Source organism: Rhea americana, unplaced genomic scaffold, assembly GCF_003343005.1.
Source record: "Rhea americana isolate MKP2758 unplaced genomic scaffold, rheAme1 scaffold_203, whole genome shotgun sequence".
Classification (NCBI taxonomy): Eukaryota; Metazoa; Chordata; class Aves; order Rheiformes; family Rheidae; genus Rhea; species Rhea americana.
The window spans coordinates 230584-243810 of NW_028186184.1; the positions used below are offsets into that span (position 1 = coordinate 230584).

The 13227-nt window shown below is 41.4% G+C and overlaps 1 protein-coding gene across 3 annotated transcripts in view; it reads right to left on the reverse strand.

Annotated features, from left to right (window-relative positions):
• Positions 1 to 13227, reverse strand: part of LOC146596304 (bifunctional methylenetetrahydrofolate dehydrogenase/cyclohydrolase 2, mitochondrial-like) — a 59043-nt gene that overhangs the window by 3232 nt on the left and 42584 nt on the right. For 2 of the 3 annotated variants that reach the window (XR_014895762.1, XR_014895761.1), the window contains exons 3-6: positions 8970 to 9090; positions 8063 to 8215; positions 3699 to 7755; positions 3116 to 3218 (exon numbers count right to left, since the gene is read on the reverse strand). Coding sequence is in view for 1 of the 3 variants with exons in the window: in XM_085304095.1 (XP_085160221.1) it covers positions 7701 to 7755; positions 8063 to 8215; positions 8970 to 9090 (329 nt within the window). In the remaining 2 variants the exon portion in view is untranslated. Of the gene's footprint in view, positions 1 to 3115; positions 3219 to 3440; positions 7756 to 8062; positions 8216 to 8969; positions 9091 to 13227 lie in introns of those variants that run through there. The other variant, XM_085304095.1, reaches the window with a different exon arrangement.

Genomic DNA, 13227 nt, shown 5'->3' on the forward strand with positions numbered 1-13227 from the left:
GCAGGGATGCACTGAAGTGCCTGGATCCTCCCTGTTACATAAAGCTGTCACGCTACCTGCTAGGCCTATTTGTTGCCCAGCAACCTTTAAACTCTGAGCTAGTATCTATTAGAGCTTCCTGGAACAGTGGTCATATTCAAATCTGCTGCTGGTCTCTATCAGATGACTGGTAGAAGTCAATAAAATGCAGTTCATCATGGGATTTGCGCTAACAATGATATATAAACAGACTAAGTCTTACGTACAGGAATTATGTCAAACAAATTAACTTTGTCTGAGTTAGTCAGATGCTTTTGCAAAGCATGGACCTGTTTACCTGTTTTCTCATGTCTCAGCCATGATTGTTGTGCCATTTCTCAGAAGGAGCTACCGAGAGGTTTCTTTCCACAGCAGCTAGGATGTGGATGACATGGGAAGGCTTCTGGGACTTTTCCTTATTTATTTATTTATTTTTAATTAATTTATTTATTTCATGAAGCAACACTGATGAAGCCCTAATACTCCCAGCTTTGGGTCATAACATGGTTCCTTGCCTTGGGAAACTGAAAGATATGGCAGATAAATTGGCAATAGCAGCAGATATCCTCCAGGTCTTCAGGTCTCTAACCCCTGCACAGCAGGTGAATGTGCTGAACTCTAGGCTCATAGACACATTTTACCTTTTCTAGGCACAAATCCTTTCAACATTGGCCAGCTCAGGCTGGCTCCCAGTCTCCACTGCTCCCCACACCAATATGTCTTGGCTCGTGAGACGCAGAGCAGAATAATTCTCTACCAGCAAGCCATCAGACCTCAATCATGAAGCCTCGCTGATGTCTTGGGAGCTATTTGAGGTCCTAAGAGCTAAACTGTGCACAGCTAATACCAAGGCTCACTCATTAAAGTAAAAGCTTAATGAAAGAAAGAAGTAATTTCTCCCAAAACCTTGATGCAGAAGAAAAGATTTCTCCCACTAAGACATTCCTGGGCAAAAAATGGGTTTTTACTGCACCAAAGTAAAGGCAGTCAAAAATTGAACCAGGAGAGTAATTGCAAGTTTAATTGTCATAGAGTTAGCCATGAAGAGCATCTAGACTGAGCCTATCTCACACCTACAACATGTTTTCTTTCATTTTCTATGTTTGCTTTCCAAGAGCTCTCAAATTCACTGGGAATAAAACCATGTTAGGGAAAAGCAAACACAAACTTTGCACACATCTGCCTGTGTTTTGGATATAATTCCCTACTCATTYGATCGGGCAATGGCAACACCATCATGCTACATTTTGTTCAGTTACAATCAGGACACACAGCTTGAAGTTTGAATACCAAGTCTTCAAAGTACAGCAAACTATATTTTTGCTTTTTAAAGGAATGGACAAAATATTGGTAAAAATGTAGACAGGTAATCATTAGCAGGAAACTTGTTTGCATACTTTCACCAGGTAAATTCAAAATAAAGTCTTCATTAACATTAGTTTTAAATGATTCAATGTTGGACTTGGACACAAAAAGATTTAGATACCTCTGATCCTTTTGTGTCAGCGGATGAGCATTTAAAATAGTTTTTACCCTAAATTGTCTTTGAGAGTCTTATTCAACCAACCTAACAAGTGATTTTGGCCAGTTGTGTAACTGGGCCTCAGTCTAGTAAGATTTCCACTGAATTCAGCAACCCACAACCCTGCCTCAGCAGGGAGTTATCCTCTGTTCTCTTTCCAACCTTTGGTCTCCACCGATGCTTTCCGTAAGTAAAAAGGCAACACATTGGCCTGCAGATGGGAAAAGAAGCAGTCACCCAGGTCTTGGATGGGTAGACCAAAGATCCAGGGTCTGTACCAAATTCAGGCTTCACATGACTTAGATCAGGTGATTTCCCTTTTCTTCATTGTTTCACCTGATCTCTTTGAAAAAAGGTATTTACCTTTTCTAACTATAGATATCTAACTTTACTGTCTCATTTAGGARCTTGATTGCCTATGCAGGCAATGGGCATACAGAACTAGGTCAAAACATCTTTCCATCAAAAACAGTCTGTGCCCCAGCTTCTAAATCCAGCAGCCAAGTGAGATGCCTAAAAAGCTGTAAGCTCTAAAGTGCAGTGCCTCCCTCTTTGCATCTGTACAGCATATACCAAAGCTGCTCCAAGCAATACCACAATAAACACCTTCCTCTTCTGCATCAGCCAGTGGTGTCAACTGTGCTACGGCAGTTCCTTTAGCTTGCTAAGGGCTGCTTTTTACAGAGCCAGCTCCTGCTCTCGTTCAATTCTGCGAGAGTAGGAGCAGCCTAAAGTCTAGTCACAGTACAAGACTTTATTGCTGTCATGATTATTAATGACTACATATACTGAGCTTTAATCACTGGCTGCAATTTTTTAATTGTGTTGTAAATAGGGAGTCTCGAGTAATTTCCTCCATTTTTAGTACACTAGGGACCTCTGCAGGTGTTTCTCTCTTTAGATCAAGGCTAATGACATGATGTGTCTCACACATGTAACTGCAGATGCCTTCAGAGCTCTGAAATGCAGAGCAGCCACAGAGCACTGAGCTGTGCAGATTGCACTTGCAGTATCTCTGAAGGCAGGTACAGTTACTCATTCATGTCTTTGAGCTACCAGACCCTTGATATGTAAGCAACAGCCGTTCCACTTTTCCTCCACTCCTAATTTTTCATGAATATTTTTCAAAGGGCTGGACTCAGCTCTCCTAGTGCCATGAAACAGTTCCTTTCCATGTCAGGAGCCACTGAAATAAATAAGACTATTCAAGACTCTACTCATGATGGGCTAGAGTCAACTGTATATAACCTTCAAACTATTTATCTACACCACACAAACTATCATTTTTCAAGTACTTACATTTTGTCATGGTCATTCTCTGAACAGCTGCAAAAGTTTTTCTTTTTCTTTTTCTTTTTTTTTTTTAAGGCTTGTCTTCATGTCATACAAAATACAGAGTTGAGGTTAATATTAAAACCACCCCTTTTTTTGGCCTTCCAAATTTCATCCTATCAACAACAGCTCATTCTCTTCTTTCCTCTCTCTAAACACTGCAAGTGAGTCTTAACCGTATCTTAACAGACTTAGAAGATGGACAGTCTATTGGCTACAGCACTATGAAAAGGTTTTACAAACCTGGAGTTGATACCCTGACGCCTCACATTCATGTGAGTTTTCTAGGCCTTAGTTCTCCTCAGCACATCATCCCCAAAGCATTGCCTTGCTTCACAGGAATCCTCTAAAGAGAAATTCATTAAAGACTATGAGTTTCAGGCATAACTAGCTATTAGGAACTTAATTATTGAATTAATTCTTTTGCAAAGTTAGACTTCTCTATGTTTGTGGGATTTTTTCCAATTGAAGTGTATCTCATGCACTGGAAATGAAGTAAAACACACAGCAGGTGTAAAGAATGACAGAAACATATGAAATATTGCTCAGTCAAGTGACTTTTTCAGGAAATGAAGAGCCACTGGTAAACAAGCAGATTCACAGCTGGTTCTCTGGACACAACTCAGTACTTATGCTCAGACTATAGACTAGTTAGCTTGTGCTAGCCACATTAACACAAATCAGGTTCTTCTTTTAATACACACAAGCAGCAGCTGTGTTGCCACAGTAAGTGGGAAGGAGCAGAAACACTGCGGTATTATTATGCAAACCATGTTTTTGGTTACAGAGGGTTAGAGAAAACCTCTGAGAGAAAACTCTCTCCTACCTGCCTGCCTGCCCCCAGATCTCTTAGACCTTCTTCAGAAGCCTCTGGCACTGTCTGTAGTTGCTGACTGGCTATCGGACTTGATGGGCCAGCTCCTTCCTATGCCTCTGCAGCTCAGAGTGCTGATGCAGACATGTGAGATCACGCGCACCGCTGCCAATGAACAGCACATCCTGCAGGCAATAAGACAATTTTCACTGCTCACAGGGACGGCGTGTGCTCCAAATGTCGGCCACCGATCCACCACTCAAGAGTAAAAGTAGCATTTTTCAAGGACAGACATATTCTCCACAGCCTCTATCCAATCATTTTAAAATGACTTTGCTGAGATTAGGGAAACTGCGGGCCATGCAATGCACCTCAGTAGAAAATGGAAGTCAAATTCAGGGAAGGTATCCAAGTCACAGTCAAGCATTAGCAACAAAGTACAAGTGGATGTTGAGGGCAGATGCCAGCGAAGCAAGGGAGGGGCTGGGTGGCTTAAGAAGAGCTAATCTTGAGAGATGCACTGTAGGAAAACACATCAGTTCGGCTTCCAGCTGCCAGGATGAGACACAGGGCAAGTGCTCTGACACTCAGAGCAGCAGCTCCCAGTCCTTAGTGTCTCTCTTGTTTCTAATTAGGCAGTGCCCCAACAAGCCTGATGCAGGACTGCCTTGGAGCCACATGCATACACAGGGTCTCCTCCTGAAATTATATTTTTTTTTCGCATGTGCAGCTATTGAGATGAACAACTTTGTTTTTCCGTTTGTTAAGCCATCAGAGGAGGAGTTGAAGCCTGACAAATGAGCTGGGAAAGATGATCCTGATCCTCTGACTTGCCAGTTCTGCAGGAAATTCTACCCTGTAAGCAGCAACACACAATACTAGCCCAGCAGCATCTGTCACTTATCAAGGCAGGGCTCAGCACGGCTCACTCCACGAAGTAGTCTGAGGCAGCGCAGACCTCCTCGGCAGGGTCGCTGTGTGAAACAGCTGAGTGATTCATTCATGCAGCGATGCTTCAAACACAGCTTGGGCCTGATGAAATCCTTTAAAACAGCAGTGACAACACTCTTCTCCCACACAGGCTACAGCCTGTAAACACTCTGGCAAGTGATGGAGAAAGCAGTCATCAGTGCCACCAGCCCTGGATGTCTATGGAGATGGCAATCTGCTCAAACGTCACGGTTTAGTACCTAGAACATACAGCACCATGGTGGTGAGGAACCCATTTTTGAAAGCCTCAGCACTGCTTGGAAAGAGAAAACAGAAGAATAAAGCAAAGATCTCATTTCTCTTCCTCCTTCTATTCTTCCATTTTCATCTCCTTTTACACATATACTGTCAAAGTCCATTTTGCATGACATGGATTCATCTGGCATTTCCCTCATGAGCTTTTCTTCAATTAGCAGAAAAATCACAGCTAACTTTGACAGAAAGCCTTTCCAGAGCTGCCTTGCACCAGAAAACAAACTGGAAAAACTCCCCACTATTTAAGTGTCTGCATTTCAGGCCTCCAAATGTTTGTATGCTTAACCAACCTTAAAAAGAAAGTCAGTGTGTGTTTCTTTCGGTACACAGCACCTCATTGTAATCAGTAAGTACTTCCTGAAGCCCTGAAAAAGTTGTGTTTCTCTGTGTGTTTCCTCCAAGAAACAGCCTCTTTGGTGCCCAAGGACTGTTCCACCAGAATTGAATGCAACACTTACAATGTGAGTGTACGAAGAGATAACTCTCTCGGGTAAGAATATCTGCCCATATGCCAAAAGTTTTGTGGCTTTTTCTCTTTCAGTCTATCTAGCTATGGGAGACAGACAAGAAAAAAAATCTCTCACCTGTGTGAGAATCCTCACTACATGCACATTTCTAATACGTATCTCACTGCAGTGTCTGTTGAGGGGGAGCAGAGTGTGTGTGCGTATGTATATGCATGTGTGTATGTATGTGTGTATTTTAATTAGGATCTAATTGTACTCTCACTACATTATATATAACACAGAATACATGAGGGCAGCTATTGAAACCTGACCTAAAAATAAGGAGTGCAGAATTTGCCTTTCAGTAGGTACAAAGGACGAGGTCAGGAGAATGGAAGGGACAAACAAGACAGAGATCTGAAGATCTATCTTGAGACGGAAAAAAATGAATAGGCTGAGAGCTGGGAAATCAATTCAATGCATCGTGGAAAATGCTCATGTCAATGCATAAAGGAAAGGACTGGCATGTATCTCCATTCAGCTCCTCACCAACAGTCCTTTCAGTGTATGCGCTTGCTGCTGGCTCCTGTGTTGCACACGGAGTCCAACCACATAGTGTGTGACATGTTATTATTTATTAGTATCAATCTAGAATTGAGACAACTCAGCTACTGACCAGGATCCCCCTGTGTGAGAAGCCAAGTGTATCAGACCACTGAAGTGCTAAATGTGCATTTCCCCTTTCAAGCCCCCAGTCATTCATACACATTTCACCATTACCATGAAAGGCTCACAAATACTCAGGTTTTTAAACAAATGATGCACATCCTTTGTTAAAAGTGAGCTCACCAACAAACTTAGTTTTAGAGGAAGGCACCCAAACTCAGCAGCATACGTTAACCCATATGAATTCCAAGGGTTTCTGAGGTACCTAACTGCTGCTTTCTCATAGATGAGTAAGCAAAACAGATGTGTCTATAACGTGCAGTAGTAGAAATGAAAATCTCTTGAAGCCAGTCTCATCAGCACTGGTAAATACTCCAGACGTCAGTGAGAAACCACAGTTAGTGCCACAGTCTTCAGAACCAATTTTCTTCCTTCCTCTTAGTGTTTCCTTGGTGTTTCTGCACAGGCAAGGTAAAAAACAAATAAATCAACTAACCTCAAAACCCTAAGTATCTAATAAGTAGTCTGTCAGGAGAGGGCAGAACAAAATCCCTGCAGTCACATGGGCAGGTTTAGTTCAGTTAATTAGAGYGTGGTGCTGCTAAAGGTCATAGGTTCAATCCCCGTATGGGGCTACGCTGAGAGTTGGACTAGATGATCTCCAGAGGTCCCTTCCAACCTTGCCATTCTATGATTTCTTTCTTATTTCAGTGGTGATATTGTGCACATACTGTGAGAATGGAGTGAGTTTGCTTCCTAGACAAAGCTATATTGGAGTTTCATAACAAAAATTCAGCTTCCCTTGCAACTGGAGTCTTAGTCTGAAATCACGGTCCAGGAAGGCAACGTTTTGCCTGATGGTTTTGAGTCTCTGATGAGCTGTTATATAAGTTCTTTGTCAGCGAGCACACTCAATATCCATTTGGATAAAGATGTCTAATTTCTTTGCTTGTCAAAATTGAAAGAAATTGCAATGCCCTGAGATCTCATGATCTGATTTTCCAGAAACTGTTTAATTTTTATTCTTACTTTTACGTAAGTCTCTGAGGACCATATATTTTCCTTAGCGTTTTACAATTTTGTCCATATGGCAATGAAAGCCCATACTCTGCTTAGTCCACTGGAGATACGTACAGTATTGGAAGAGGGCTGTTGATCCAGGCACATATGCATCAGAGTTTGTGAAAGAAGAACCCAGGTGGCTCCTCGTCAGCATGTGATGTTCAGAAAACAATTCCATTATGAGACAGGTTGTGCTTTTCCATCAGAGGAAAAAATAAAGGAAAGGAGGAGGAGTGGGAAGACGACCAGGCCAGAATACTCTGCTAGGGCTTGAAATGACTGGAAATGACTAAAACAAATCAGTCCTTCCCTCAGCAAATGTGAACCGCAGGAGAGTGCTGAGAAGGCTGGAAGTATCCTCAGCTGATGCGAGCTGCTCGTATTGCTAATCTTTAATAAAGGTTGCTATCTTTCTTCAAAAGTGAATGGAGCCCATCAGTTCTACAGGAGTTCCTTTATGCCCATGCTGTGCCATTCCCTTTATCTCACCTCATCAGTGAGGCTGAGATACCTGCTAGATGGTGCAGGATGGCCTCCCAAATCGAAACCTTCGCTAGTTTACAGACAAGTTGGTAAATGTCCCAATGACAGGTCTTCACAATGCAGTCTCACCCACGCAGACTTTGTAAGGCGATTTCAATTTTCTGCATCTAAAATGGATAATGTGACTGATTTTAATCAGACAAATCTAAAACCATTGTAGTCTGAACAAAACTAAATCTAATTGCCCAACTCATTTAAGTAGCCTCAATGAAACTCATATTTTGAGCAGTTGCAGTTATTTTATCCTTTTGGCTAACAGAAAAACAGAGAAACAGTGTAGCTACTTTAAGATCACACAACAGATGAATAACAGAGGCAAGAAAACACTGCCAGTTCCCTCATAAAATTCTGCACAGCTTTCCTCCCCACCAAAATTCACATGAAAATAATCAAAAGGTTACCTATCTTCTATACCTCTTTCTTACGTAGCAGTAGATGATAGCAAGTATCCCACTGGTCAGTATTCCTATACCAATTCCCACAGCAATGTAGCGTTCATAAGAATTATGTGCATAGGAATTTAGTGTTAAGTGTTCACACCTCTCTCCATTATAACCTGCAAGGCACCTACAAAACAAATATACATCAAACAAAATTATACAAAACTTCTTTTGCCATATATTCCAGAAATACATTTTGGATTTGATCAGCTTTAAATAATATAGAAGGAGTCTAAAGTAGGATAAGCTGAATCTAGTGCTCAGTCAGAACCTCTTAGCTCCCCTGAGACTACCTGTTGTCCCAGTCTATCTAGTTTAAAGCTAGCTCAAGCACTACAGTCACAGCAGCAAATGTAGTCTAAACATATCCTCATCCAAGAGAGTGTTGACAAAGAGTACTGTGCTCTCTGCTGATCCTTAGCTGCTGTAACATCTGCCATGGCCAGAGCTGCCCAATATGGAGGTAGAAAATTCTAAGTATACACCAAGGTCTAGGCTTGGTATGCAACCAGTTGCAGAATAATGGAGTTGCAGCTGTGCTCTTTGAAGTTCTCGCCCCTTCACTGCACCTCTGAAAATTGAATCCTTTAATGCCAATTGTCACTTGAGATGCTGTCAAATCAACAATTTAGAAAACTGTGTATTTTCAATCTTCTTTCTTTGGTTTTACACTGGCATGGCCCTACTGTCTCATTAACAGTCCTAAACCAGCACAGCGCTCAAGGATGTGCCGAAATTTAAGCCTGTAAGTACTTCACTGGCACTTAAAAGTTGTGCTCTCCTAAAAAGTAGTCACATTACATTAATAATGTATAGCAGACAAAGAAATAAAGCTCCTGTTTTAACTTCTCTAAGAACTGTATTTATAAAGTGTTCTTTACTTGCATATGGGTTTCTTCAGTTCACTGTGAAAAGCACAGAGCCCGTTAATACAATAGCTATGATGTTCTTCAAGACAGGCTTGCATAAGCTTCAAGAGCCTTGGTTGCTCTGTGTAGTCTACTGTGAAAGGGAAAGAAATGCCATGTTACATTTTGAAAAAGTCAAATCATTTAAAAAATTTTTCACAATTCAAGAGGGACAGACATTTACTGCAGAAAGACACATAACACACAGATTTACTGTGATATATCTTGCAAGCCAGCTCAGACACTGCTAAGCAGAATGAGTTTTTTAGACATTTCAACAAGGCTTTAGAGAAAACACATACAAGTTTCGCTTGAAGTACTTCCTCTTGAGGAGCATGTATAAGAAAGATTATGGAAGATTGACTCCAGCATAACATCAGCATTATCCAACCTGCAATCCATCAGAACAGCAATCCCCAAGAACATTGGGGTTTAGGATGCAATGACAGCATTGAATGAATCTCAGTATGTTTCCCAGGCTGAATTCAAATGATGTATTAATTCCTTTTTTCTTTTCCCCATCAAAGGACAAAAGACTACTGCATTTCTAATATTCCTGTCCCTCAGCTCTGCAGCAATAACTGAGCTATGAATGATGAGATTGATCTCTTTATCTGTTCTGCACAGTCAAATGTTAGCTGAGTGCTCAGTTATGTTTATAAGCACCAAGGTTCCCCAGATGGTCTCCCCATCTGAAAGCAAGCAACTCCATGTTTCTAAAATTGGACAAAACTCATATGCATCCAGGTCAGTAAGCAAGTTTCTGCTCTGAAAGTACAGAAAATGACTAGCTTATTCCCAATCACAAAAACTCAAATGAGAATAAAAGTCCAAAGTGTTCTTTGGAATCTTACATCAGTGTTATCTGCTGATAGAGCAGAGTCTGAGTCCAGGAGTGATGTACTCTGGGGTGCAGAAGAAGTGCAGAGCCCAGCATCAACGTGTCACAGGAGCAGGGGTGGGGCAAACAAAGAGAAAGCTCAAATGCTTCACAGTCAAAGGAGTATCTGTTTGAACTGGTCTCTCCCCCCAATTAGAATAATCACTGATGGGGTGGAGTGTCCAAGTAATACTCTACTATTTCAGGAGCCTGTTTTAGTGATGTCTAAAAGTTATTTCTTAATTGAGCATATGTCAAAATCAGCTTTCAGTTATGACCACAAGAAAAATAATCTGGCAGGAGGGTGACAATATCTGCTCAAAGTGACTAAACAACAGTGCAGTGAGCAGAAACCTTCCTTTCTGAGTAAGCAGTGAATCAAGGTTTGGAGATATTGAGTTGACAGAATGAATGTCAGAGATGTAAGCCTCAGACTGTCCTGGCCTGCTGTGGTCAGCTCAATGTGGTCAATATTTCTCAGGAGTAACAATATTAATCCCCCAACTTCCTGACCAAATTTCAGTTGGAGTCATTTCATGGCAGGCGTTCCCCTGTGCATTCATGTAGGTAAGCTTTTCTTCTTCCTATATGCAAGCTGCTTCAAAGAGTTGACAAGTGATGGGAAACAGCTACTCTAGTCTAAACCCATAGGCCTGCATTTCAGGGCACTTTGCAAGTTCAGTTGTGAATCAAATAGTTTGGACAAGTAAGAGGCTTGAGGCTATCACTATTACTCAGATCATACAACAACAAGTTGAAAACAGTTTGCTCTAAAATCTTTCTGAAAGATAAATCACATTCCCAACTTGTGAAGGGATATACAGAGAATGAGAAACAACAGAAGTCTTCTTCCTGCAAAGAGTTTGTAGGCTTACTCAGAAAAAGCTACTCAGGTAGAAAAACATGTCGTCATTTAAAGGAAACTTCTTTGGGCTGAGAAAAAAATTCAGAAGTTCCTCTTTACTCTGTGGAAAAGGCAGCCCTAAACCTAGGAATATAATGCTACACACAGTTTTGGTTTAATAATGCAGCCACAGTTCTGGTTTAGTAATCATGTGGCAATACATATACGCTGAAGGACATGCTGAGACTTAAGCCCTATCTCTATCACATGCTGTAATGCCTCAAACAGCTTGCAGACCAGAACTGCATGCAGCATCTCCCAACTCTGAGCTCTATACTGCTATAGCTAGATCACCCCCAGATGCTGAAACCAGTGCAAGACCTCTACTCTAAAAAGCCCTGCATTGGGCAGACACATCTTTAGCCTTGAATCATGTACTCTGCACAGAGAAGAGTTGGGGCTACATACACACAAGCTCTAGCACTCTTCTGGCTGACTCGGGAATACTGCAGACCATCTCAGGAGACAGAGCTCTGCAGACAACAGCTTCAGAAAATGGGAAACAGTACCTTTATACTTCCCTATGCTTCTCTTCAAACACTCGTGCACCAACAGATCAGCACCACAGTTTTAGCACAATGGAGGCCAAACAGGGTACTACATAACAGGAGGATATAAGCCTTAAACATAACAGGGGGAAAAAAAGTGAGGAATGTACAAATTTACATGTCAAAAGGTATGGACTCCCCAACAACCTCTATCCAGGCCTCAGCCAAATGTATTCACACCAGCAAAACATCTCTTCTGCTTCAGTTTTGATTTATTCCATTTCTTCCGAGAGATGGCAGTATTTCACCTACCGACTTCTAGAGGAAAAATTGCTTAGCCTAAGTATGCAAGCGTTCTTCCCCTGAGTATAATCAAAATTAATATTGCCATATGAAACCAAGGTCAGCCTAGAATAGAAACTTGCCTAGAATAGAAGCTTGTCTAGAAAGTGTTTGAGACAAACATCTTGCCATGCAGGCCACAAATGAACAATACATTCCTTCACTATCAAGAGTGAAATTTTGTTCCGTGTGGGTTGCAAGGTCAGATCTGCAATGAACACGCAAGAATTTTAGGTGCTAAGTATTTTGACATTGCAAAAATAGAAATAATTGTCTTTTAATTGTCATTAAAAGAATGATAAGTCTTGAAAACAAAGATTTTCTATCTAATCCATTCCAAAACATAATGACAATTCATATCACATTATCCACCTAGATACTAAATAAGCTGTTGAACAAACACATCCATATGCCCTTTCAAGTCACATGAGGGGAAAAAAAAGCATGCTGTGTAAGCACTTGACAGTTGCCTGCCACTGAGTCATTCAAACAGATACACCTGGCAAGATCTGACATGAGATCAAAACGACAGGCACTCGGAAACCTGGGTACGCTAAAACTGACAGACTAGTGACAAAAAGAGTAAGCCACTGAGACCATTACAGCTCAGCGCTCAAGCATGGTGTGTTGGGAGAGGGGGAACAAGAGAGTTAGAAGGGGGAGGAAAGGGGTCAGCCCCAGTTCAGGACTGCCATTACAGGCTGCGTGCAGGAAGCAGATCGTGGCAATGAATGGACTGCACGTTTCTGCAGTAAAACTAAGCCCTTCCTAGCCTTTCTACCTCCTGCCTGATCATTTCACTGCAAAATCCCCCTTCAGCATGAACTATGCCTTCTCTTTAGCAGAAACTATGCCTCAGGTTCTTAATCTGTGCCTTGTCAGCCCCTCCGACATCCTTTCCGCAACCTCTCCCCTGGATGACCATGCCGCCTGAAGCTACCCTACTTCAGCAGTGGTTATAAGTAAAGTCTGTACAACACAAAAAATAAGGCAATTGAAGATGATCCAGTACATGAGAGGCAAATGGATTTACCGTTCACTGACTAGAAATTAATGGTTTTCCATAAACTGCACATCGGTCCCCAGAGGACTTGCAATCCGACAAAAAACTGCCAACTCCTCCAGAGATACTTACTTGGGCATCAGTTTTCTTAGAATCCAGCATTACTGAGCTTTGATTACAAACTACAACTTATTATACACCTCACTGGTATAGAAATAGAAGCTGCAAGAACAGGTTATAGTGATATAGCCACTTTCTTTGGTGGCACTCTAAGTGTTTTTCTTTTTTCTTTTTTTAATCTTCTTTCTGGAAATACTGTTTCCTATCTTTTCAGTGGCCATACAAAAGGTCTAACTACATATACCTTTAACAGAATGTGCAAGTGTGCGCTCAAATGGTCTGAATTTGTGTTGCTAGCTTTGAGAGAACACTCAGCTAAAAGTGCAAGCATCTAGCCGATATGCACAAGTGCAGCTAGTGTAACTGCAAATGAGACAACTGCAGACCTAGTTGTGTTCACATAAACAAACCTCTTATTTGTTAAAATATGATGTATAACTCCTGCTTTCTAAATATGACACAAACAGGCTACTTAAGGAGTCATGACATACATT